This window comes from Molothrus ater, chromosome 25, assembly GCF_012460135.2.
Source record: "Molothrus ater isolate BHLD 08-10-18 breed brown headed cowbird chromosome 25, BPBGC_Mater_1.1, whole genome shotgun sequence".
NCBI lineage: Eukaryota > Metazoa > Chordata > Aves > Passeriformes > Icteridae > Molothrus > Molothrus ater.
The window spans coordinates 4,266,643-4,293,098 of record NC_050502.2 but is presented as its reverse complement, the minus strand read 5'-3'; the positions used below and the strand labels follow the sequence as shown (position 1 = coordinate 4,293,098).

The window sequence follows — 26,456 nt, the reverse complement described above, 5'->3', positions numbered from 1 at the left end:
CATGCCCACCTTGTGCCCATGGCGTTTGTGCCCACCTGCCCCGCACAGATTCCCCCCTTGGGGCAGCCAAGGGAAGAAGCGCCCTGAGCCCTGTCTGCCCCTCTGAGCGCCCGCCCCCCGTGTCCCCCAGGCCGCAGGGCAGCCAGGTGCCCCCCAGCTCTTCGGACGTGCTGTACCCACGGCCGGTGGGCGTGCAGCTGCCCCCGCCCCTCCTGGAGCATTACCTGCCCCGCGGCGTGGACCCCACCATGCCCGTCATCGTCAACACCCGCAGCCTCAAGGACGGCGACGCCGGGGACGACGGGCACTCGGTGCCTGAGGGGGACATGTACCGCTACAGCGAGGACGAGGACTCGGAGGGCGAGGACAAGAGTGACGGCGAGCTGGTGGTGCTGACGGACTGAGGGGCACAGGGGGACAGCGGAGGGGGTGGCAGGGCTGGCTGCCACCTCTGGGCGTGTCCTGGTGCGGTGGCACTCGGCCACAGGGGAGCTGCCCACCTGTAGAAGGGTCCCACGAGGGTGGGCACCTGGGATTTTGGGTGGCAAGGACTGGCTTGGCCTTGCTTTGGTGGCACGTGGGACTGAGGCCAGCGAGCCTGGAGATTTGGTGATGCTGTGGCTGCTGCGCTGTCACCCCTGTGGGGACCTGAGGCTCTTGGGCTGGAGGGAATGTCCAGAGCATCTCCAGCCCTGCAGCACCTGCAGCGGGTCCTGGAGAACCTCACCTGCTGCACTGCTGGGCACGGGGTGGGAACATGAGGTGGGGACACAGAACAGGGACATGGGATGGGGACACAGGACAGGGACACACTGGTCCCTCCTCTAACCTGGTGTGACCTCCCTGCCGCGCTTCCCGCTCGCTCTTTGGCGCCTGCCAGCCAATTCCCACCGAGCCAATTTTAGCTCCAGCCTGGCCCCGGCTCCAGCCAAGGGCTCCTCAGGGCCCTTTGTGCTGCCGGCAGCTCTGGCCCAGTTTGGGAATAAAGCAGGGGCTGTTCCTGCCCTGCCAGCCTCCCCTTGGGGGGGACGTGCCCACCTGTCCCCGGGCACCTGGCCCTGCAGGCCGGGCTGCACCTGAGCCCCGTGGGGTGAGAGGGAGGGAGAAGGAACGGCCGTGAGGGAAAGGAATGATGAGAAAAAATGAGCTTGGTGTGGTCAGAGCCTGTTCAGGGGCTGGGGTGTGGCTGGGCATGGCGGTGTCCAGGTGAGAGTTAGGGGTGTCCAGGAGTGTGCCATGTCCCTCTGTGTGGCAGTGCCCAGGTGAGAGTTAGGGGTGTCCAGGTGAGAGTTCAAGGTGTCCAGGTGAGAGTTAGGGGTGTTCAGGTGAGTGGCAGTGTCCAGGTGTGTGTGCCATGTCCAGGTGAGTGGCAGTGTCCAGGTGTGTGTGACATGTCCCTCTGTGTGGCAGTGTCCAGGTGTGTGTGTGCTGTGCTCAGGTGTGTGTGCCCAGGTGAGTTTGTGCAGTGCCCATGTGTGTGTGGTAGTGCCCAGGTGTGTGTGCCATGCCCAGGTGTGTGCCATGCCCAGGTGTGTGGCAGTGCCCAGGTGTGTGTGCCATGCTCAGGTGTGTGGCAGTGCCCAGCTGTGTGCCGTGTCCAGGTGTGTGTGCCATGCCCAGGTGTGTGCCATGCCCAGGTGTGTGGCAGTGCCCAGGTGTGTGTGCCAAGCCCAGGTGTGTGGCAGTGCCCAGGTGTGTGTGCCATGCCCAGGTGTGTGCCATGCCCAGGTGTGTGGCAGTGCCCAGCTGTGTGCCGTGTCCAGGTGTGTGTGCCAAGCCCAGGTGTGTGTGCCGTGTCCCCCCCGTGTTCAGCCGCTCTCTCCCCGGCCGTGTCCCCACTGTCCCTCTGTGCGCGGGGCTCCGGCACCTCCGTGTGGCAGAGCCGGGAACAGCTCCGAGCCTGGGACAGCGCGGGGACAGCGACAGCGGTGGGGACACCGCCGGGACCGTCACTGTGCTGGGGACACCGCCGGGACTGTCACTGTGCTGGGGACACCGCGGGAACAGGGACACTGTGGGGACACCGCGGGGAGAGTGACAGTGCTGGGGACACCGTGGCCACCCGGGCTTGAGGCTGCACAAAGTGGGCACCGGCCTCTGTCCCCTTGTCCCTCTGTCCCTTTGTCCCCAAGCCGGGCGGGGGATCCGAATCTCAGCAGCACCAGCATTCCAGTGCTGGGGACACTGCCCTGGGGACACTGTCATGGGGACACTGCCGTGGGGACATCCCTTATCCCAGGGGACATCCCGCCAGCCCCTGCCCTGCCCAGCCAGCCGCTCCCTGCTCCCCTGCCCTTTGTCAGTGCTTTATTTATTCCCAACTCCCTGGGGAGGGACAGGGGTCCCTGAGGTGGGACAGGGGTCCCTGGGGATGGAAAGGGGTCCCTGGGGAGGGGTCCCAGCTTCAGGGCTGGACCAGGCTGTGCTGCAGAGGGACTGGAAGCAGATGTGTCCCCTCCCCACAGCTGCAGCTCTTCCTGTGTCTCTCTTCCATTTATTTTTCTTTTTATTTTGTTGTTGTTATTTTGTTTTGTTTTTTAAAGATTGTAAATATAGATAGAGCTTTATTTTGTTAATAAGACAACGAGTAACTTAACCTGTATATTTCACATCCCTGTTTACAATCGTTCCTCCCCCTGGCCCTTGGCACAATAAAAGTGACTTTTTGGAGCAGAGAGTGGGGCCTGGGTTGGATGGGGACATCTCAGGGTACAGAAGGGACAGGAGCACCCCCAGAGCCCGGGGGGGGCTGCCCCTGCTCCAGCCCCAGATCCACCAGCCCCAAATTCCAGCTACCAGCAGCTTTTATTTCCCACGGAAACAAACACGGATGTGCCGGCAGCCCTGGGGCCACCTGGGGGAGGTCCCTGTGCCCAGAGAAGGGACAGTCACCTTGTCCCCACAGGGCACCTTGTCCCCACAGCCAGAGGAGCACAGGGCTCTGGGGGACATCCCTGTGGCTGGAGAAGGGACAATCACCTTGTCCCCACAGCCAGGGGAGGGGCACAGGAGGTCCCTGTGCCTAGAGAAGGGACAGTCACCTTGTCCCCACAGCCGAGGGGGGGCACAGGGCCCTGATTGCTGCAAGGAGCTGGACGGGGCTCAGCGGGGCAGGGGTGAAGCTGTGCCCGGTCCTGGAGTGAGGCAGCTCCGTGCCACCTCCTGCCAGGGGTGGGGACACAGCCAAGGGAGGAGGACAGGGATAGGGACAGGCAGGACAGACCCCCCTGCATGTCCCCAGACCCCCCTGACCCTGGGGGCAGAGCTGAGGGCAGGGGGGAAGCCACCAAGCCAAGGGGACAGTGGGGACAGGCAGGGGCAGCTGTGGGGACACCCTGCAGAGGGGACGGGCACCCAGTGCCCCCCAGCAGCACCCCACTGGTGCCAGGGGCTCACGGCTGGCTCTGCCCCTCTGCCCACAGCTGCCACCCCAAAGGGACAAGAGCCCCATGCCTGGGGTCAGCAGGGACCTGGGACAGCGCTGCTCTGGGGGTGGCACCCAGCAGGGCAGGAGGGGACAGTGGGGCAGTCAAAGTGACCAAAGCGGGGCAGCTCTGGGGGCCCTGAGCAGCCGGGGTGACCCCGTGTGCCCCTCGGGGCAGTGCAGGGAGGGGGCAGTGCCAGGCAGCAGCAGCAGCAGCAGCAGCAGCAGCAGCAGTGCCAGCGGGGCACGGACCTGCCGGGCACCGGGGCCGCGCGGGGCTTGGCATTAAGGCGGTGGTGAGGCTTCCTGGCATGGGCTGGGGCCTCGCCGGGGCCCTGGTCCTCTCCAGCATCTCATGGTCCAGTCTTGGGGGTGGCCAGGCTCTCCTGGGAGCGGTGGTGGCTGGGGCAGGGCTCCTCTTGTCCCCCTTGGCACCGCGGCCGGGCTGGGCGAGGGGCGAGGGGGGCGCGAGGGCACGGCCAGGACAGGAGAGCTCGGGGTGGCCCCTACTTGGGGACCTGCAGGGCTGTGACCACCGGCTTCATCTTGAAGTACTGTTTAAACCTTAACTTTGCATATCTGTAAAGAGAGGGAGAGAGGAGGGATGGCTCTGAGACACTTGTGTCCCCTGGCACTGCCAAGATCCTCCCCAGGGACAGCTGAGATCTTCCCCGGGATCCTACCCAAGGACCATTGGGATCTTCCACAGGGACTACCGGGATCCTCCCCAGGGACCACAGGTTCTTCCCTGGGATCATCCCCAGGTACTACTGGGATCTTCCCCGGGATCCTCCCCGGGATCCTCCTTAGGGACAACCAGAATCCTCCCCAGGATCCTTGGAATCTTCCCTGGGATCCTCCCTGGCATCTTCCCCAGGGACCACCGGGATTCTCCCTGGGAACTGCCAGGATCCTCCCTGGGATCCTCCCCAAGATCCTCCCCAGGGATTACCAGGATCTTCCCCAGGATCCTCTCCAGGGACTGCTGGGATCCTCCCCAAGCACCATCGGGATCTTCCCCAGGATCTTCCCCGGGATCCTCCCCAGGATTCTCCCCAGGGATTGCTAAGATCCTCCCCAGGACTGCCCCTGGGATTCTCCCAGGGATTTCCAGGATTCTCCCCAGGAATTGCCAAGATCCTCCCCGGGACCCTCCCCATGACCCTCTCCGGGCTCCTCCCTCTCCACCCATTTCCCTGGGAGCAGCCCGTGCGCACTCACCGTAAGAAATTAAAGTCTATGGTGGAATATTTATCCTGGATCAGGCCCCAGCAGGCCCAGAGGAAATGGGACGCCTGCAAGGGGCAGAGCAAGGATCAGGGAACGGCCACGGGGACAGAAACCGCCGTGCCCCAATCCCCAGGGCTGTGACAAGGACAGGACATGGACCCACGGTGGGGTTTTTGTGCCCTCCAGAGGCTGCTCCTGGCTGGAGCTGGAGCGAGGGATGGCAGCAGCAGGGAGGGTGCTGAACATGGGGTTCCACCTCTGTGCTGCCCTCCTGGCAGCTGCAGCCGGGAAAACAGAGAATGTTTCACCCGAAATTTCCAGAAAATCGGCTGGGGCCGCCCGCTGGCAGTCAGCACAGAGGATTTCCTCACTCCAGCCGTGCCTGACCCCTCTGAAGGGCTGCCCAAGGCCACCCTGTCGGGCACAGCTGTCCCCAACACACCCCTGTGACCTTGCCCAGGAGCTCGGTGTCCCTGAGACACTGCCAGGCCCTGTGGCACAGCCTGTCCCCGACGTCCCCAAGCCCTCAAGCTGGCACCAGCTGGAAGGCCAAGAGCAGAGGAGAAATCCCTCACTCCCTCGTCCCCTGGGTTGTGTTTTCAGCCCTGGAGCGAGGCCGGCTCCTTCCTCCTCCTCACTCACCAAGGAGAACTTGTTCACTTGCACGTAGAGGGTCTCCAGCTCCTCCTGGGACACCTGGCTGTCACCTGGGTGGCCCTGGGTGAGCTCCTTGTAGGCCTGCAGGTAGGAGTGCAGCCAGTGCAGCTGCGTCTCCTTGCTGGGGTAGAGGCCGTAATCCACCTCCTTCACACCTGGGGGGACAGGGGGACACGGGGGGGACACAGGGGGGACACAGGGGGGACAGGGAGGGATTGGGCTCTCCATGGTAACACGAGGAGAGCACAACCCCAGCCGGGCACAAACCCAGGACCAGCTGCTGGGCGTCGGGGTGAGGAGCCAGGATTGGCACCCCAGGGGCATCCAGGCGCCCAAGGGCAGCAGAGACCCCGCCGTGACCATGGGCAGCCCCATTTCCTGCTGTAGGATTTGGGGTGCAGCTCCCTCCTCCATCCCCAGGGATGGGGAGACGCCATTTCCCATCGTGGGATTGGGGATTCCGGTCTCCCCTCCATCCCCACGGATCAGGAGAGCCCAGGACAGCCCCATTTTCCACCATGGGACTGGGAATGCAACTCCCTCCTCCATGCCAGGGATAGGAAGATCCCATTTCCCACACTGGAAGTGGGGACACAACTCCCTTCTGCACCCCAAGGGATGGAGACACCCCATTTCCAACATGGGACTGGGAATAACACTCCCTCCTCCATCCCAGGGATGGAGATACCCCATTTCCCACCCCAAGACTGGGATAAAACTCTTTCCTCCATCCCAATAACAGAAATACCCCATTTCCCTGTATGGGACTGGGCATACAACTCCCTCCTCCATCCCAGGGATGGGGAGACCCCAAGCCAGGCGCATTTTGCACCCCAGGACTGGGGATACATTTCCATCTTCCATCCCTGGGGTCAGCCCCATTTCCCAGTAGGGGACTGGGAATAAAACTCCCTCCTTCACCCCCAATAACAGGAAGAACCTCCCTCCTCCATCCCAGGGATGAAGAGACCCCATTTCCCACCCCAAGACTGGGGTTTCAACTCCCTCCTCCATCCCAGTAATTGGAACACCCCATTTCCCAGTATGGGACATGGAATTTCCAGTAATAGGAACACCCCATTTCCCAGTATGGGACATGGAATTCCCAGTAACAGGAACACCCCATTTCCCAGTATGGGACATGGAATTCCCAGTAACAGGAACACCCCATTTCCCAGTATGGGACTGGGGATGACTCCCTCCTCCCTCCCAGTAATGGGGACACCCCAGGCCGGGGATGGGGGGACTCTGGGCGCCCCCGGGTGCTCCCCACCTGCGAACTCGTTGAAGTGGTTGCCGATGTCGAAGGCCTGGTAGTTGTAGCCCGTGTACTCGTAGTCGATGAAGCGCACGCGCTCTGCGGGGACAAAAACTGTCAGCGGTGGGGACAGGGGTGGTGGCAGCACCTCAGGGATAAAATGGTTCCAAAATCGTGGGATATTCAGGGCAGTTGGAAAGAAAGGTTGGGCCTGGTAGGCCCTGGGAAAATGTTAGGTTTTACTGGATCATGTGAAACTGCAGCTGTATAATAATTTAATGGCTATGATAAATGAAATTACTATATGACATGATAAATTATATATTATAAATATGATAACATCTATATTATAATATTTACAAATATTGTATTAGAAATATAGAAATAGGTCCATTATATTTCCATTATATTATAATATTTATAAATTTATTATATTTATATTCATTTTAATATTTAGAAATATTATAACATAAGTTTAAATCAATATAAATATAATATATTTTCATTATATTATATTTACAAATTTATTATATTTATACTCATTATAATATTTATAAATATTATAAAATAAGTTTTAAATAAATATAAACATAAATATATTATATTTTCATTGTACTATCATATTTATAAATTTATTATATTTATATTTATTATAAAATTTAGAAATATAACATAATATTTAAATAAATATAAATATAAATATATTATATTTTAATTACATTATCATATTTACAAATTTATTATATTTATATTCATTATAATATTTATAAATATGATAATGTTTATCACAGTTATCATATAAATATGATGAGTTATATGACTGTTAAATGCAATGATTGATTGGTAATTGGATATAATTATTGCTAAATGCAATGATTGATTGGTAATTGGATATAATTATTGCTTAACTGCAACAAAAAATATGAGAAACGATGTTTGGGGGGTTTGATGGAAATTACAAGAATCCAGGCTTGGATGAGATCAATGTATCCAACAGAACAATATAAGTTTAATAATAAATATGTATTTATATAAGGATAAAAGTACAAAAATGCTTTCATCCCGAGCCCATGTCGGAGCCAATTTGGGTCCGTACCCCTGACACCCAGAGCTCCTCAATAACAGCACCTGGACAGAATCGTTCTGTGACTGCTGCCAGTGCCACCCCCCGAGGGACAGACCTCGTGTCCTGTCGTAGATGATGTTCTTGCACAGGAGGTCGTTGTGGCACAGCACCACGGGGGAGCCCAGCTGCGACAGCGTCTCCTGCATCCAGGCCAGCTCCTGCTCCAGCGCCTCGGGGCTGGGCACGTCCCGCGGGAGGCTGCCCGAGGGGACAAAAGGGACAGGGTGGCATCGCTGCTGCTCTCGGAGGGGACAAAAGGGATGGGGTGGCATCGCTGCTGCTCTCAGAGGGGACAAAAGGGACAGGGTGGCATCGCTGCTGCTCTCGGAGGGGACAAAAGGGACAGGGTGGCATCGCTGCTGCTCTCGGAGGGGACAAAAGGGACAGGGTGGCATCTCTGCTGCTCTCAGAGGGGACAAAAGGGACAGGGTGGCATCGCTGCTGCTCTCGGAGGGGACAAAAGGAACAGGGTGGCATCGCTGCTGCTCTCAGAGGGGATAAAACGGACGGGGTGGCATCGCTGCTGCTCTCAGAGGGGACAAAAGGGACGGGGTGGCATCGCTGCTGCTCTCGGGGCAGAATTGCGCTTCCCTGGCTTTCAGCGCTTCCCTGGGGACTCAGGGGCAGAATTTCCCTGACTTTCCCTCTCTTGCCTTACAAACGACCCCACTAATGACACAAAGAGGGGCTAACCAGGCTGTTTTTTGGGGAGGGGACCAGGTTTGGTACCCAGGCACCCACCCCACCTCAGCCTCAGCGCATCCCTTGTCCCCAAAAACCCCCACGCCCGCCCCCAGATCCACCCAGCGCTCGCTCCCCGAGCATCCGGCAAAGCCCCCGGGGATGTTTTTGACTCTGGCAGCCCGGCGGTAACCTCAGGAGAGCTTCCAAGAAGAGAGCTCGTTAATGATTGCCTAATTGGCCGCGAGGAAGGCGCAGGGTGGGTAAAGTCTGGCCCTGGCCCGGCGGGTGCTGAGAAGAGCCCGGCTGGCTCCTGCCGCGGGTTAATGATTGCCCTGCCCGGGGTTCGTTCACCTCCTGCGCCCCTTGGGGCTGCCCCAGCCCTTCCCGGACACCCCAGCTCCCGCCTGCCGGGCCGAACCAGCCGCCCCAAAAAAGCGGGATGGGCTGGCTGGGAGAGAGAATTGAGTGGTTTGATTTCTAGGGTTAATTGTCAGCTCAGCAGGGCTTGAGCTCGGGGCTTATTCTAGGCTTAAATTCCCAGGAGGAGGATTGTTCCAGCAGTGGGAGGCTGTGGCTCCAGCTGGATCCTGCACAGACACATCCCAGAGCTCCAAAAAAGCTGAAATCCCCCCCAAACTGGCAGCAGGAAGGGCTTGGAGCTGCTCCAGGCGCTCTGAGAGGGATCCAGCCCCAAATCCAGCCCCGAATCCCTGCAGAGGCTTTACCTGGGAACCTGGGCCCCAGAGGGTGGGCAGGGGGTGCCCGAGGCAGAGCCTGGCTCTGTGGGATCCCTCTGCCTTTACCTGGCGTTGGATACCTTTGGGCTGAGCTCTGTCTTCACCAGGCTGAGGTATTTGTGCAGCTTCTGCCACAGGATGGGCCTGGGGAGGCTCCCGTTGGCGTGGATGGCGTGGACTCGGGCCATCTCCCGGGCCACCAGCCTGGCATGGAGCACAGCAGAGGCGTCAGGGGTGGTCCCAAATCCTCAAAATCCCCCCTGCAAAATCCCCCGATAAGCTCTGGGGGTGTCTTCGGGGGGGATTCCCTGAAAATCCTGCCTAAAACACGGGGTTAGCACAGCTGAGCCCTCATTCCGTGCCAGGGATTGGCCTCTGAAGCGTTTCAGAATTGCCATTTTCAGGGTGTATTCGGCCCTAAACTCTGCTTCCTGAGGTATTCCAGCTTCCCAGGAAACTTTAATTCCAGCTTCCTAGGAAACGTTAATTCCAGCCCAGGAAACCTTAATTCCAGCTTCCCAGGAAACCTTAATTCCAGCTTCACAGTAAAATTTAATTCCAGCTTCCCAGAGAACCTTAATTCCAACTTCCCAGGAAACCTCTCTTCACCAAAACCTGATAAAAATCAGAAATCTGGTCATTTTGACAACTCTGGCTGCAGTTTGGGTTAGCACAGCTGAGCCTTCATTCCATGCCAGGGATCGGCCTCTGAAGCGTTTCAGAATTGCCATTTTCAGGGTAAATTCAGCCCTAAACTCTGCTTCCCAAGGAATTCCAGCTTCCCAGGAAACCTTAATTCCCACCTCCCAGGAAACCTTAACTCCAGCTTCCCAGGAAACCTTAATTCCAGCTTCCCAGTAAACTTTAATTCCAAACTCCCAGAGAACCTTAATTCCAACTTCCTAGGAAACTTTAATTCCAGCTTCCCAGGAAACCTTAATTCCAACTTCCCAGGAAACCTCTCTTCACCAAAACCTGATAAAACCCAGAAATTTGGTAATTTTGACAACTCTGGCTGCAGTTTGACCCATTCACCCCTCAACCCCCATTTACCCCAGGACTGGGCACCACCAGTGACCCCCACCCATGACAGTCAGGGAAGAGCTGAAAACACAGAACAAACCCCCAGAAAACTGGGGGAGAAAAACTGGGGGGGGATCCCCTCAGGACATCCCACGCACCTGAAAATGTGGGGATCCCTCACGTGGTCGGGTCCCAGCGCGATTCCTGGCAGGAATTGGTAGCAGAGCCCGTTCTGGAAGGCGCAGTAGAGGTCGGGGGCGCATCCATGGGCTCGGAGCACCTGGAAATTCCTCAGCTCCGTCTCCCTGTCCACCAGCAGCTCGGTTTTCCTGCCGTACACCCGCACCAGCAGCGCGTCCGCCATGCCCTCGTCCGTGTAGCAGGCCACCAGCTTGTTGGTGATGCCATCAGTGAAGAGCTGGGAGGGGACAGACACCGCGGGGGTGACACCTGGGTGGGGCTGGGAATAAGGGAACCCCCATGTCTGCTTCCCAGCCCGGTGGGAAAACCTCGTGGAAATGGCAAAAAATGAGGAAAAGGAGCGAGGAAACACAGCCAGGAAAGCTCCTGGGGGGAGTGAGATGAGTTTGGGAGGACCGAGGTTCAGGGGTCTGCTGGCAGAAGGGGTGGTTTGGGTGAAAATCCTCTTATTTTTCACCTGGAACAGCTCAGAGACACCTCTGCACACAGAAGGGGTGGTTTGGGTGGAAATCTGGCTAATTTCACCTGGAACAGCTCAGGGATATCTCAGGAACAGGCAGAAGGGATGGTTTAGGTAAAAATCCTGCTAATTTCACCCGGAACAGCTCAGGAACAGCTCGGGAACACTTCTACAGGCAGAGGTAGTGGTTTGGGTGAAAATCCTGCTGATTTCACCTAGAACAGCTCAGGAACAGCTCAGGAACAGCTCAGGAACAGCTCTGCGGGCAGAGGTGGTGGTTTGGGTGGAAATCCTGCTGATTTCACCAGGAACAGCTCAGGGATATCTCAGGAACAGCTCAGGCCAGATGTGCCACCAGCACACTTGGCACGGGAGCAGCCCCGGGAATGTCTCCCCGGGGGGGGGGAGGGCGTGGGGGGCAAATCAGCGTCAATTGGCACGAAATTCAAAAAACTAATAAATAAATAAACCACGCAACGAGGCTGAAAACAAGGCCGGAGCACACACCACCCCCCATGCCCTCCTCCGACCCTCCCCGCGGGCCGGGGCGCTGATAGGCGGGGATGTCGCTGCTGGGGACAATCTCGTGTCACCGCTCTGATGGCTCCCCGCAGATGGAAAGGGAGTTTTGTTCTCCCCGAGCTCCGCCTTGGCCGCCTGCCCGCGCACATGCCGGGGCTGCTGCCGCCCGCGCCGGGGTCCGCGCCCCATCCCGCTGGGATTTGGGCACCTCCGGGGCACCCGAGGGGGTTTGGGGACCTGTCACCGCACAGGAAACCCCTGTCCCATTGTCCCCGTGCCAGTTTTGGGGTGCTGTGGCTCCCCCTGGGCAGGATTCCTTCATCCCGCCGGGATTTTGGGCATCTCTGCGGCACCCGAGGGGATTTAGGGATGTGTCACCCCACAGGAAATTGTCCCCGTGCCAGCTCCAAGCTGGGCACACCGGGGTGCTGCAGGTCCCCATGGGAATGATTCCCTCATCCCGCTGGGATTTTGGGCTCTTCCAGGGCACTGAGGGGGTTTGGGGCTCTGTCACCCCACAGGAATTCCCTGCCCCATTGCCCCCCACATCATGGGGTGTTCATCTCCAAGCTGGGCACTCCGTGCCTCCCCTGGGAATGATTCCCTCATCCCACCAGGATTTGGCCACTCCCAGGGTACTGAGGGGGTTTGGGGCTCTGTCACCCCACAAGAAACCCCTGTCCCACTGTCCCCCATAGTGCCAGCTCCAGACTGGGCACTCTGGGGTGCCGTGGCTCCCCACGGGAATGATTCCCTCACTCCTGTGGGATCGAGGAGCTGGAGCAGGAGGGGGGAGAGGGCTCCTGCTCCGGCAGCCGTGCAGCTCAGGGATGGGACGGATAATTTTAGACATCCCACTCAGCAACCCACGCTCCCCTATAGGGTTCCTATATATAGGGCTCCCCAAGCAGCCTCCCAGGGGAGACTCCAGGCACTGGAATGAGACCCTCCAAGCCAGACAGGGCTGACTCCCCCATTCCACAGCTGGATTTGGGGGGAGCAGGGCGAGGCTGCTGCCCCATCCTCGGGGGTGCTGCCCCCTCAGCTGCAGCAGAGCCTTCTCAAGCTGCTTTTCCCCGAGCTGATAATCTGGGTTCACCCTGGTGCTCAGCTCTTTCCTCCTCTTGTCCTGCCAGGCCCCAGAGGTTGGAAATTCAGGCAGCAGAGGTGTCACATCCTGTCCATGCAGGTGTCACCATGGGCCGCACATGGGTCAGCTGCAGGTGAGCAGCTCCACATGGAGTGAAATCCTCGGTGCTGCTTTGTTTTGCTGCCCCACAGCCCAGGCAGCCCTTTCCAGCAGGTTTAATGGGATTATTGAGCCTTATCCCCCCCTGAATTCCAGGCCACCGACTCCAGAGATGCACACGTGGCTCCTGGGTGACCTGCAGGGACTCGCTGCCTTTTGGGGGTGGCTCCCAAGGGTGGCAGTGGCTGCCTGGGGATGCCCAGTGCTGTTCCCCGTGGGTCCACGCTGCAGCCACCCCAAATCCTTCCCTCCTGCAGCCGGGTGGCAGCAGGGACAGAGGGGAGGAGTGACACTCGGTGAACTTTGCAGGGATTAAACGCAAAGCGAGTCCTGTGCCAAAGCGCTGGGGTGAGGCGGCAAAATCCAACTGCTGGTGCTTCACTGCCAGGAGAACCCCACAGCATTCCCAAAACAGCACCGAGCTGCTGCCTCAGCGCCCCCAGCCTGGGCTGGCCACCAGCAGGGCAACTTGTCACCAAATCCGGGCTAAAAACCTCCAAACCTGCACGGCTGTGGCTCCATGGCGCTGCCGCTGTTATCTGTGGTTGAGAGATGGATGGATGGATGGATGGATGGATGGATGGATGGATGGATGGATGGAATCGATGGGTGGATGGATGGATGGATGGATGATGGATGGAATCCATGGATGGATGGATGGATGGATGGAATGGATGGATGGATGGATGGATGGATGGATGGATGGATGGATGGATGGATGGATGGATGGATGGATGGAGGGAGGGACGGATGGATGAAATCCATGGATGGAGGGATGGATGGAATCTATGGATGGATGGAGGGAGGGATGGAATCCATGGATGGAGGGATGGAGGGATGGATGGAATCCATGGATGGAGGGATGGAATCCATGGATGGATGGATGGAATACCTGGATGCATGGTTGGATGGATGGATGAGGGATTGATGGGTAGAGGGATGGGTGGATGGATGGATGGATGGATGGATGGATGGATGGATGGATGGATGGATGATGGATGGAATCCATGGATGGATGGATGGATGAAATCCATGGATGGAGGGATGGATGGATTCCATGGATGGATGAATGGAATCCATGGATGGATGGATGGATGGACGGATGAAATCCATGGATGGATGAGGGATGGATGGGTAGAGGGATGGGTGGAGGGATGGATGGATGGATGGATGGATGGATGGATGGATGGATGGATGGATGGATGGAGGAGTTTGTGCTTCCCTGGGAGGGGCTGGCTCAGCTGCACGGACATTCCTCGGGGATGAGGAGCAGGAGCTCTGGGAAGTGGGCACAACCAGGAGCGCAGGGCAGGGCAGCCCGAGCTCCCAGATCCTTCTTGCCACGTTCCTGAGCTCCGGGAGATTTTCCCAAGCCACTAGCACAGCCTGGTACAGCCCCCGCGAGGTGCTGGGAACGGGGCAGAGCTCCAGGGCACCGGGCAAGGAATGGGATCGCTAATGGGAACCAGCTGAGGCCCCTGGCCCGCTCCATCCCATCCCGAGCAGCTCCTGCGAGGGGAAACGCGGGAGGAGGAAAAGCAACCGAGGGAAACGCAACGGGAGGGTTTTCCCTCAACTCCTGAGTGTTTTTCTTTCTTTTTCTTTCTTTTTTTTTTTTTTTTTTTTTTTTTAATTAAAAACACACGCCCGCACACCCGAGCTGCTGTGGAACACTGACCCCTGCGGATCCTGGATACCGCAGCGCCGGGGTCCCTCCACAACCACCGAGCTCTGCGAGCAGAGCGAGACATTTCCTGCCCCGGCAAACTCCAACTCCCAGCTTCCTGCCCGCTGCCATCTGCCCTTTCAGATGGCTTTTCCTGCAGCTTCTTGTATTTAATTACACTTGGCTATTAATACATTTTTAATGACGGGAAGCGTGTGCCTTCGGAGGGGACACTCGCTCACGTGCAGACGTTTAAGGGCACGCAGTCCCAGCCCCTCCACGCTCCGGTGCCCAGCGCCAGGGCACAGCCGAGGGCACCGGCGCCACCCGCCTGTGTCAGCCCAGCCCCGGCCGCAGCGGTTCCCACGCCAGCCCAGCTCTCCCAGCAAAGCCCTGGCAGCCCCGCACAGCCGAGCCCTGTCCCGTGCCAGGAGCCCGGGACTGGTGTCCAGCTCCCACCTGAACCGGGGCTCAGCCCACGCAGTCAGGGAAATGTGGGAGCCAAACAAATATCCCAAACAGGAGCGGCTCCCGGCAGCGGCCGCTCCTGCGGGCACTCCTCGGCAGCCGGCCTGGGGACACTTTTGTACCCACAGCCACCGCTCGGTGACCACTCCAGGGGTCCCTAAACCTCGTGGGGGGGGTGCGATGGAGGTGTCATGCCTTTGCACTGCTGATGAAGCCCCCGTCATGCTCTGGGCACAAAGGGGAGACCCAGGGGTGGGGGTACGGGGTGTCACATCCTGTGGGGCAAGTCCTACAGCCCCCCATGGTGAACCCTACAGCCCCCACGGAGTGAGCCCCACGGCACCCCTTGGGTGAGCCCCACATTCCCCCTCGAACAGACCTGGGAGCCCCCCGGGTTAAACCCCACAGACCCCCCATAGCGCCCAGGCTGAGCCCCACAACGCCCCTAGGACAGACCCCATAGCGCCCAGGATGAGCCCCACAACGCCCCTAGGACAGACCCCATAGCGCCCAGGCTGAGCCCCACAACGCCCCTAGGACAGACCCCATAGCGCCCAGGCTGAGCCCCACAACGCCCCTAGGGCAGACCCCATAGCGCCCAGGCTGAGCCCCACAACGCCCCTAGGACAGACCCCATAGCGCCCAGGCTGAGCCCCACAACGCCCCTAGGACAGACCCCATAGCGCCCAGGCTGAGCCCCACAACGCCCCTAGGGCAGACCCCATAGCGCCCAGGCTGAGCCCCTCAGGCCCCCTTGAGCTGCCCCCACACCCCGCCGGGGCGAGCACCGCAGCCGCCTCAGACAGACCCTATAACCCCATACCCGCCCCCCGGCCGGGCTCCGCAGCCCCAGCGGGCGATCCCCGGGGCGAGCGGCCGCCGGTTCGCGGGGTGCCGGCTCAGGCTCTCCCCCGTACCTTGGTCTTCACCGTGGCCGGGTCCCAGGCGGGTCTCAGCCGCCGCACGATCCGCAGCGCCCCGGGCAGCACGTCCCCCTCGTTCACCGCAATGCCGAGGTGTGGCACGGCGGAGGTCGCGCCGCCGCCCCCCCGCTCCGGCCCCGGGCAGTCGGGGCAGCGGGCGGGCGGTGCGGCCATGGCCAGCTCCGCGCTGCCGGAGCCGCGGCCCATGTGCCGGGGGCTGCGCGGGGCCGGCGGCCGCGGGGAGGAGCCGCCGCCGTTGGGAAGCCATGAGTCACCGGCCCGCCTCCCGCCCGCCTCCCCGGCAGCGGCGGCAGCGCCCGCACCGGCACCGGCACCGGGGGGCAGGGACCCGCATCCTACCGGGACCGGCATCCCGGACAGGGGATCCGCATCCTACCGGCACCGGGGGGAGGGATCTGCATCCTACCGGGACCGGCACTGCGAGCAGCCGCTCCGCATCCTACCGGCACCGGTACCGCGGGCGGGGACTCGCATCCTATCGGCACCGCCATCCCGGACCGGGCACCCGCATCCTACCGGCACCGGCATCCCGGGCCGGGCACCCGCATCCTACCGGCACCGGCATCCCGGGCCGGGCGGGACCCGCACCCCCCGCACGCCGAGGCCCGGGCGCCGCACCCGCTCCCGATCCGCACCGGCATCCGCGGACCGGCATCCCACCCGCACCGGGACCCCAGCGCCCCACTGGGACCGCATCCCGGGCAGGGGATCCGCACCGGGATGGGGCATCCCGTCCACGGCGTGCTGGGCAGCGGAGCCCGGCCGGTACCGGAGCCAGGACCAGGACCCCGCTCTGCCGCAGCTGCTGCCGGTGCCTCCCCCACCCATTGCCGGAGCCTCTCAGCCGCCCCGCACCGAGATCCCCCCTCCGCACCTGCTGCCGGTGCCTTCCCCATCCATTCCCGGAACCCCCAAAGCCGCCCCAGAGCATCCGAGAGCGGGACCGGGACCGCCCCCGCCACACCCCGCACCCCAATGCCCACCCATCCATCAGCTGAACCCCTCCGCCATCCCGGGGGGCTCCGCGCTGCCCCCACTCCCTCCTTTGGGGTGACAAAGGCTGAGGAGCCACGCACGGGATGCGCTCCAGCCCCCAGGGCTCCGCTCGGGATCACCTCTCCCACTGCACCCTCCGCGCACTGACTTCCGTAGGGATTCACAGCTGGAATGGGAAGAGGTTTTAGGGGTGAGGACAGAGCGGGATTTTCCCGCTGGCAGAGCCCCCGCAGCTGCCGGACGCGGCTTCATTATCAGAGGAAATAACAGCGTCGCATGGGCGGCACCGCGGAGTGCCCCCCTCCAAAGCCCCCAGCTGGCCGCGCCTAAAACCAGCCCAACGGACCGTGGAGACCTGGGGAAAAATCATTTAAAGAGAGGGAACTGGGGGACAAAAACCCCGCCGGGCAGTTTCCCGTGTCGCTATAAATAGCGCCAGCCCTGTCCGTGTTAATAGGATGCGCATAATTGCTGCCGCGCTTTGCTGGGCTGAGCGCGGCCTAATTGCTCGGCCGGAACGATCTAATCCGGGCTAGCGGAGCCCCGCAGGCAGGGCCGCCGCATCCAGCGGGAAATTGCCCCCGGAGCAGCGATTAGAGGTGTTAATAACCCGGCTTAAGGGGCCCGGCAGCGGCTCGGGCGGATTTTAACTCTCGCTGCTTGAAACGAGTGCACGGAGTTGGAACAGAACCGGCTCCGCCAAAACCATCCCGGTTTAGGCCGGGCTGGGCCTTTTCCAGCTGGGGGATGTGGCAGAAGCCGCGGTGGGGGCTGAAGGCGCCTTTTGCACCCACTCGAGTCTTCTCCAGACTTGGCCTCGGCTGCGGAGAGCAGGGCAGAGGAGGCTGGGACATTTCCAGGTGGGATTTCCCTCCTGTAGGAAGGGGAGACTCTCGCCAAGCATCTCTGCGCATCCAGAAGGCTGTGAGTGCCCTGACCTCAGCAGGTTCCCTCTTTTCTGATGGTTCCCTCCCTCCCTTGCCGCTGCTTCCCGGCTCCTGGGCAGCTCAGGAAACGCTGGGTGAGAGCAGAAATTCATCCCTTCCCTCCACACCCCGGCCCCAAAGAGCCACTGCCACCACCCCGGCGTTGGAGGTGACAGAAAAAACCCCACATCCCACCCACAGGAGCCGGAATTTTCCCATCCCCAGAGCCCCGGAGCCGGAATTTTCCCATCCCCGGAGCCCCCGGGTTGTGCATCCCAGCACGGAGAAGCTGCAGAGAAGCTCCCAGGAGGGACAAACATCCGCCCCAGGCACATCCTCTCCACTCTGCGGCTGCCCTCGGGATGAGGATCCGGGCAGGGAGGGGTGGATAAAGGGCTGGGAGCTTAGGGGGAGGTGCTGGAAGGGTCACACAGCAGCCACTGGCTCCCCTTCCCAAATATCCCTGCAGCTGAGAGGGAATTTGGCAGCTCTGGGAATTTGGCAGCGCTGGGATTTTCAGCCCTGGTGCTCCTCGGGGCTGGAATTGTCAGCTCTGGAAATTCCTCAGTTCTAGAATTGTCAGCTCTGGAAATTCCTCAGTTCTAGAATTGTCAGCTCTGGGGTTCCTGAGAACTGAAATTGTCACCTCTGGAGTTCACCAGCGCTGGGAATTGTCACCTCTGGGGTTCCTCAGTGCTGGCAATTCCTCAGCTCTGCAGCTCTGAGGGTGAGGAGCTCCTGCCACCTCCATGGTGAGCTCCTGATTCGCTCCAGGCCCTGCCCCAGGAGCAGCTTTCCCACTCCCAGCCACCTGAACTGGTCAAACTGGAGGCCAGCCCGTGTTCCCCTGGCACGGGGATCCATGGCTGGAACTGGGAACATGGCCCTGTCCCTCCCTCCAGGCCAGCTGGCACAGGGGGCACCTCCAGGGGCATCTCCACACCCAGGGCAGAGAAAAACCTCTGCTTTTTTAATGAAACCAGACCCTGGGGCAGGAGCCACCGTCCTGTGTGACACAGACCCGCAGGCGCTGTCCCCTCCCTGAAGTGCCACAGCAGAGCTGAGGCACAGCCCTGTCCCTGTCCCCAAGGGGACACCAGGGGCTCCTGGCACCATCCCAGCTGCAGGAGGAGCTTTGCAGAGCCCTTGGTTTGCCCGCAGGAGCTGGGGAGGGCATTGCACCCTTATGGGCTGGAAGGGGCACAAATGAAGAGGTGGCTCCTGGCACAGGGACATTTGTGGCCCAGTTCCCTAAATAAAGGGATATTTAGGGAATAGAATCTCCCCCCTCTGCATGACCAGCCCTCCTCTCATCCTCCCGGTGCTTTAAATCGTTTAATATCAAACTCACAAAGAGGGGCAGGGCTGACACCGGCTAGAGCTATCCTTAAACACCGATTATTGCCCCCAGGTTAGGAACAACACGAACAGTCCCAGAGGTCCCTCAGCCGCACCAGCACCAAGTCCCCGTGCTGTGCGCTGCTCCTGCCATTGCACATGGCCCTAAAAGCGCCCGGAGGGGCCGCTCCGGCCGCAGGATCCCGCTGGGATTCGCAGCCCCGCTCCAGGCTCGGCTCCCGGGAACAGCGCGGGGGTTTTGGGAGCGGGAACAGCGAGATTTGGAGAGGAGGTGGCAGAGCTGGAAGGGAGCTGCTGTTCCCTCGCTGCTTCCCGCAGCCTCCGGGCTGGTTCTGCACACCCAGCCCGGCCCCCGCGGCCCCCCCCGGCCCTCAGCGGGCGGTGGCGAAGCCGATGCGGTTGTGGCGCCGGTCGAATTTGGTGTAGTAGTGACCGATGAAGGTGGCGCCCAGGATCCAGAGGGGACCGGCCGGAGGGGGGATGTCCAGCCCGGAGAAAGCCACCACGCACACGTCCTCGCCGTACTGGGATTGCTGCGGGAAGGAGACCCGCGGGGTGATGGAGGGGACAAGGGGAGGGTCCCGGTGTCACCCCCTGCTCGCCCATGGTGTTCCTTGCTCGGGGATCATGGAATATCCTGAACGAGGATCATCGGGGCCGGCTCCTTCCCCTGCACAGCCAGCCCCAAAAATCCCCAAAAATCCCTCCCTGTGCCTGGGGGTGACCTCCCTGCGCTGCTTTGGGTTTGGCAAAGCCCCAAAGAGGTGCTGAGCGCTGTGGAGAGGATCCCACCGGGGCAGCAGTGGCAGGAGCAGCCACAGGCGCCCCTGCGGGACTGGTTTGGTCAGGGTGGGATGGTGCCCGTGCCAAGGGCTGGGCAGCAGCTCTGGGGCAGGACCGAGCCACGGCAGGGCTCCCACGGCAGGGGGGTGGCCCTTGGCACAGGGGTGGCACCACCTTCCCACGGGAGCTCCAGGTGAGCTGGAGCTGGGGAGCAGCAGCAGCCTCAGCCTCCTGCTGGTGGGTCCCTGCTGCCCAAATTGCCCAGATTTAGGTTTGGTTTAGGCTGGGCTCTGTCCTGGATCAGCTCCTCAGAGTGTGGACAGACACAGGCAATGGCGATCTGCAGCTCCACTCGTGCTGACCGCAGGGAAAATGTGGATTTGCCCACTGTGAACTCTTGGTGGCCACTTCCCGCTGTTCTGGGGTGAAAAACCTTTCCTGACATCCAAATCCCAGCAAAACCCATCCCTGCTGACCCCAAATCCCCCTCAGGCCACCCAAGGACGCAGGGACAGCTCACCCTGGCTCAGGTGGGCACCTCCACCCAACAGGAGGGTTTAGGGCAAGCAAGGAGCATCATTTTGGGGCTGATTGTGGCTGATTTTGGACACTCACCCGCAGCACGTAGGCCGGGCCGCTGAGGCCATAGACCTTCCCTCCCAGGTGGAAGGAGATGTTGGGCAGCTGAGGCACCTGCTCGCAGTCCACCACGTACTGCAGGGGAGGGGACAGCGCTGGGACAGGGCCAGGCAGCCAGGGGGACACGGGGAGGGGCTGGCTGTCACTCACCTCTCCTTCGGCCACCTCGGTGGCCCCGATGGCTTTCATGAGCACGGACACGGGGCCGGCGGGGCCGGTGATGTAGGAGGCCCCAGTGTCCACAGCCACCGAGCAGCCTTCCCTGCAGAACAGGATCTCAGCCCCTACAGACACCCTGGAGAGGGAGAGGTGGCCCTGAGTGTCCCCTGGTGACACCCAGCGTGCTCCTGGGAATGTCACATCCATCCCAAATGTCCCCTGGTGACACCAAGGGTGCTCCTGGGAGTGACATGTCCATCCTGAGTGTTCCCTGGTGACACCAGGAGTGTCACTTCCATCCCAAATCGCCCCTGGTGACACTAAGGGTGCTCCTGGGAGTGTCACTTCCATCCCAAATCTCCTGTGGTGACACCACGGATGTTCCTGGAAGTGTCACTTCCATCCCAAATCTCCCATGGTGACACTAAGGGTGCTCCTGGAAGTGTCACTTCCATCCCAAATCTCCCATGGTGACACCCTGGGAGTGACACATCCAACCCAAACATCCCTGGTGACACCCTTGATGCTCCTGGGAGTGTCACACCCATCCTCAGTGTCCCCTGGTGACACCAGGAATGTCACATCCCACCCCAGCCAGGCATGTGCCACTCCCGGCTTTTCCAACGTGGGATCTGAGCTCCATCATTTGCAGGGCTGATTTTTTTGGGTTTTTTTTTTTTGGTTAAACAGAGCGGGATTGTTTCAGCTCCTCCCGCAGGACTGACGGGGGTTAAACTCTTCCAACTGCAGCTCCCGGGTGGAATCTCAGCCCACGGTGCCACCCCCTCTGCATTCCCAGCTGCTCCTGGCTCCTCGCTGAGCCTGGAGGAGCTGGAGGGGCCCACCCCTCTCCTCCCCAGATTGGGAAAAACACTGAGGGAAAACATCCCTGAAATCCCCGAAATCCCCAAAATCCCACCCTCACAGAGCCGCGGGATGCAGCCCTGGACCTGCCAGTGCTGGGCTAATATTGGGTTTGATGATCCCAAAGGCCTTTCCCACCTCAAATCCCGGGATTTGGGATTCCCGGGCCATGCAGGGCTGTCCCTGCCCTCACCCCTTCATGCGGATCTGCCAGAAGCCGCTCCTGCTGACGTTCAGGTAGTGGAAGTCGCCGGTGTAATGGGCTGGGTCGCTGCCTCCCAGGATGATTTCCCCACCGGGCTTCAGGGGAGCATTCCTGTGCCAAACACAGTGGCAGGGATTCCCCTTTCCCCAAAAATCCCAGCCTGGAGAGAGCAATTCTCCTTCCCCCAAAAATCCCACCCAGGCAGGGATCGATTCCCCTTTCCCCAAAAATCCCACCCAAGCAGGGAGTGATTCCCCTTTCCCCCAACATCCCAGCCCTACAGGAGCAATTCCCCATTCCCCAAAAATCCTAGCCAGGAAGGGAGTGATTCCCCTTTCCCCAAAAATCCCATCCCAGAGAGAATGATTGCTCTTTTCCCAAAAATCCCAGCTCTGTCATACAGCAATTCCCCTTTCCCCAAAAATCCCACCCAGGCACGGATCGATTCCCCATTCCCCAAAAAATCCCACCCAGGCAGGGACTGATTCCCCTTTTCCCAAAAATCCCACAGCCATGAGGCTCTGCTGGCCCTGTCAGCAGCAGGGACAGCGAGGTGACACATGCTCCAGGTGGGTGTGGTGGCCCCTGAGTGGGGGCAGAACCCGGGCAGGACATCCTGGGGCTGGCAGAGGGACCAGGGGACACCGGGGGACACAGGGGGCTGGCAGTGGGTGGCCTCGAGGGCACTCGTGCTTTGGGTCTTCTTACTTGGAGGCGCTGCAAAGAGGGGGATGCTCCATGGAGCGCCAGGGCCAGCAGCGTCCCCAGGGAGCCCAGGGGACACAGGTGACACCCAGAGGCCCGGGGGATCCTCCATTCCATCCCTCCCCATCTCCTCCAGAATTCTCTCATCTCCCTCCATCCCTATTGCTTCCAGAATCCTCCATTCCTTCCCTCCCATCTCCTCCAGGAGCCTCCATCTCCTTCCCACCCTCCCATTCCATCTCTCCCAGGGATCCTCCATTCCATCCCACCCCATCTTCCTTCTCCAGGATCCTCCATTCCATCCCACCCCATCTCCTCCAGGATCCTCCATTCCTTCCCTCCCCATCTCCTTCAGGATCCTCCATTCCTTCCCTCCCATCTCCTCCAGGAGCCTCCATCTCCTTCCCAGTCTCCCAGTCCATCTTCTCCAGGATCCCCATCTCCCTCCATCCCCATTTCTTCCAGGATCATCCATTCCATCCCCTCCTATCATGACCAGGATCCTCCATCTCCTTCCATCCCATCTCCTCCAGGATCTTCCACCCCTTCCCTTCCTTCCACCCCATCCCCATCCCCATCCCCATCCCCATCCCCATCTCTCCAACCCACAAACCCCTTCCCGCCGCGCCCGTGACCGCCCCAACCCTGACCCCGTTTTGGGGGCGTCCCCGTGCCCCTCAGCCCCACCGGCTGTAGTAGACGGAGAACGCGTCCTCCTGGAGGATCTGCTGTGCCAGGATGCGGTCGAAGACGGGCGTGATGCCATCGATGGCCTGGCTGGGGTAGCCCATGCCCAGCACGCCGTCGAACCTGGCGAAGATGAAGGGGAAGGCGGGCAGCGCCGTGGCCTCGGCGAACACCTGGATGATGGGGATGTCCGACACCTGTGGGAGGGCATGGGGGGGATTTGTGGGGCGCTGGGAGGGCTGGAACCCTAAAAAACCCCACACGCATCCTGGCTGAGCCGGCGGCTCTGGGTGTGTTCTGTGGGTTCTGTGGGTTCCAGGTGTGTGGATTTTGGGGATTCTGTAGGTGCAAGGTGTGTGGAATTTGGGGGTTCTGTGGGTTCCAGTGTGTGAATTTTGGGGATTTTAGGTATGTGGAATTCAGGGATTCTGTGGGTTCCAGGTGTGTGGATTTGGGGGTTCTGTGGGTTTGGGATTCTGTGGGTTCCAGGTGTGTGGATTTTCGGGCTTTTATGGGTTCCAGGTGAGTGGATTCTGGGGATTCTGTGGGTTCCAGGTGTGTGGAATTTGGGGGTTCTGTGGGTTTTGGGGACTCTATGGATTTTAGGTGTATGGAATTTGGGGATTCTGTGGGTTCCTGGGTGTGGATTTTAGGGGTTCTGTGGGTTTGGGAGTCTGTGGGTTCCAGGTGTGTGGATTTTGGGGGCTCTGTGGGTTCCAGGTGTGTGGATCTGGGGGCTCTGTGGGTTCCAGGTGTGTGGATTTTGGGGGCTCTGTGGGTTCCCAGGGCTCACCATGACGATGTCCTGGCTGAGGACGCCTTTGACGCTGCCGGTGCCGTAGCGGATGGCGAAGCCGGTGCCGTTGGCGATGTAGGTGCGTGACTTGGAGGAGTCATAGCGGCTGTGGGACACTGGGGACAGGGAGCAGGGACATCCCAGAGGGGCACAGAGCACCTCTGTCCCCCCAAAACCCCCTGGGGGGGGTGAGTAATGGGCCCATCCCACCTCAATGCCAGGACACCAACAGAAAGACCCCCCCCCATGTTAAAATCCATCAGAAACGAGACACCCCAACCCGGTCTGAGCAGCTCTGGGGGTCGCTGAGGTTTTGGGGGGGTCACCCCCAGCCCCGTCCGTGCCCCCCCCTACTCACCACAGGCGCTGTAGAGTGGGGAGCACTTGTAGGACGGCACCCACAGGTTGGCCGAGCCCGTGTCAAAGACCACCTTGAAGGTCTGCGCGGGGGTCCCGATGCTGATCTCGCCAAAATATTGGGTCTGGGGGGGGGACGGGGAGCACCCCATGGCTCACACCGAGCCCAGCTGGGGCTGCAGGGGGACACCGCGGTGACAAACCCGCCCCTGGGCAGGGCCACACTCACGTCCAGGTAGTTGGTGAGCAGGGTGGCGGCTGTCCCGTTGCGGGGACCGTCCCCTCCTCCGCGCGTGGCCCGGCGCAGCTCCGGGAACACCTCCCGCACCTTCACCCCCATCTCCTGCAGCGTCTGGCGGATGGAGGGCATCCTCCGCAGGGCGATCCTGGGGGGCGGCACAGAGCTGGGGGGCACCGGGGGATCCCCCCCGGCCCCTCCGGCAGCTTCCAGCTCCAGCCCGGCGGCTCTAGATGGCAGCAGCTCCCCGCCGCTCCCGCCGCAAGGCGGGGACGCCCAGGTGGGTTGGGGACACCCCCGGACCCCGAGCCCGGCCTCAGACTCGGTTATTTGGGATTCGGGGTGCTCCTAAAGTGTTTAAGTTAGGAAAGACCTTCACCCCCATCTCCTGCGGTGTCAGGGCGATCCTGGGGGCAGCGCAGAGCTGGGGGGCACCGGGGGATCCCCCCCAGCCCCTCCGGCAGCTTCCAGCGACATTCCCGGCCTCGGGAGCTCCAGCCCGGCGGCTCTAGATGGCAGCAGCTCCCTGCCGCTCCCGCCGCAAGGTGGGGACCCCCGGGTGGGTTGGGGACACCCCCAGACCCCGAGCCCGGCCTCAGACTCGGTTATTTGGGATTCGGGGTGCTCCTAAATTAAGTTAGGAAAGACCCCCGCGCTCGTGGAGTCCCACGGTGAGCATGCGGTGCTCGAGGAGGAGGAGTGAGGAGGAAGAGAAGAGGAAGAGGATGAGGAGGAAGGGCGTGAAGCAGCAAAGCCCCTCACCGTCCTCAGCAGACCCCGGGAATAAAAGGGGGGACAGCCCCGTGAGGGTCACAGGAGCTCCGGCTACCTCTGCAAAGCCTGGGCTGGCGAGGGGACAAAAGTGGCGCCCCAGGTGACGGCCAGGAGCAGCAGGCAGCGCCGCAGGCTCCTGCTGGGTGCCACGGCCATCGTGTCCCCCGCTGTCCCCTCCCTGCCGGCGGCGCCGTCCCGTCCCTTCCCGCAGGGCTGGAAGCTTTTATAGCCCGGAATCCTCCATCCCTGCGGGATTCTCCTCCCCTGGCAGGGGCAGGGCTGGGAATGGCATGGAGAGCACCGGGAATGGCATGGATAGAACTGGGCAGGCTGGGAATGGCATAGATAGAACTGGGCAGACTGGGAATGGCATGGATGGCACTGGGCAAACTGGGAATGGCATGGAGAGCACCGGGAATGGCATGGATAGAACTGGGCAGGCTGGGAATGGCATGGAGAGCACCGGGCAAACTGGGAATGGCATGGATGGAACTGGGCAGGCTGGGAATGGCATGGATGGAACTGGGCAGACTGGGAATGGCATGGATGGCACTGGGCAAACTGGGAATGGCATGGATGGAACTGGGCAGACTGGGAATGGTATGGATAGAACTGGGCAAACTGGGAATGGCATGGATGGCACTGGGCAAACTGGGAATGCCATGGATAGAACTGGGCAGGTTGGGAATGGCATGGATAATTCCCATCAGGGTGGGAATGGCATGGAGAGCACTGAGCAGGGTGGGAATGCCATGGAGAGCACCGGGCAGGTGGTTGGGACAGTCCCCATGGAGGGTGGCAGGGCCAGGATGCCCCCTGTGCCCGCTGGGAATGCGCCAAGGGGAGCTGTGGGTATTTGAGAGATGGGTCCCACATCCCATGGGGCTGATTGCTCCCGAATTACTCCACTCTCCAGCACAGCATGTGAAGGGCACAAATCCCTGCTGGTGCCACCTGGGAGAGCTGATGGGGGGGTGCTGGGTGGTGGCACAGATCTGGGTGACATCCTGGCCAAGGAGATGTCCCCAGACTCCAGCTGCAGGTGGGATTTTCCCCCAGGGGAATGGGAATGGCAAAGGACACTCAGCCCTGCTGGCCATGGAGACACCGAGTGAGGACCCCCCCAGCCCCCTCTGCCCTTTGGGGGGTGCTCTGGGGAACCCCCCCAGCCCCAGCTCTGGAGCTCCGAGCAGGGAACAGCCAAACCCATCCCAGCTCCTCCTTACGGGGCCAGATCCTGGTGTTTGGGATGGGAGACTCTGCTCAAAACCTTCAGGAGCTTCCGGCTGCACCCCTGGCCCCCCTCCAGGCTGCTGTGC

The 26,456-nt window shown here is 60.7% G+C and overlaps 3 protein-coding genes across 5 annotated transcripts in view; 1 reads left to right on the top strand and 2 right to left on the bottom strand.

Moving 5' to 3' along the window:
• Positions 1 to 2,670, top strand: part of SOX13 (SRY-box transcription factor 13) — a 37,114-nt gene extending 34,444 nt beyond the window's left edge. For all 3 annotated transcript variants that reach the window (XM_036398595.2, XM_054517291.1, XM_054517292.1), the window contains one exon: positions 131 to 2,670. In XM_036398595.2, coding sequence (XP_036254488.1) covers positions 131 to 404 — 274 coding nt within the window. In that variant the 3' untranslated portion in view covers positions 405 to 2,670. The remainder of the gene's footprint in view (positions 1 to 130) is intronic.
• Positions 2,545 to 15,850, bottom strand: ETNK2 (ethanolamine kinase 2). Its single transcript, XM_036398260.2, has 8 exons — positions 15,623 to 15,850; positions 10,298 to 10,557; positions 9,183 to 9,320; positions 7,751 to 7,893; positions 6,585 to 6,668; positions 5,297 to 5,466; positions 4,646 to 4,719; positions 2,545 to 4,003 (listed from the first exon to the last, which is right to left on the bottom strand). The coding sequence occupies exons 1-8, from the start codon at positions 15,833 to 15,835 to the stop codon at positions 3,931 to 3,933; spliced, it is 1,155 nt and encodes a 384-aa protein (XP_036254153.1). The 5' UTR covers positions 15,836 to 15,850; the 3' UTR covers positions 2,545 to 3,930.
• A 3,451-nt stretch (positions 15,851 to 19,301) lies between these two features.
• Positions 19,302 to 25,293, bottom strand: REN (renin). Its single transcript, XM_054517312.1, has 10 exons — positions 25,193 to 25,293; positions 24,355 to 24,511; positions 24,127 to 24,250; positions 23,766 to 23,884; positions 22,973 to 23,169; positions 22,289 to 22,297; positions 21,569 to 21,691; positions 20,503 to 20,647; positions 20,329 to 20,427; positions 19,302 to 19,463 (listed from the first exon to the last, which is right to left on the bottom strand). Exons 1-10 carry the CDS (start codon positions 25,291 to 25,293, stop codon positions 19,302 to 19,304), a joined length of 1,236 nt encoding a protein of 411 aa, XP_054373287.1.
• Positions 25,294 to 26,456: the final 1,163 nt, after the last annotated feature.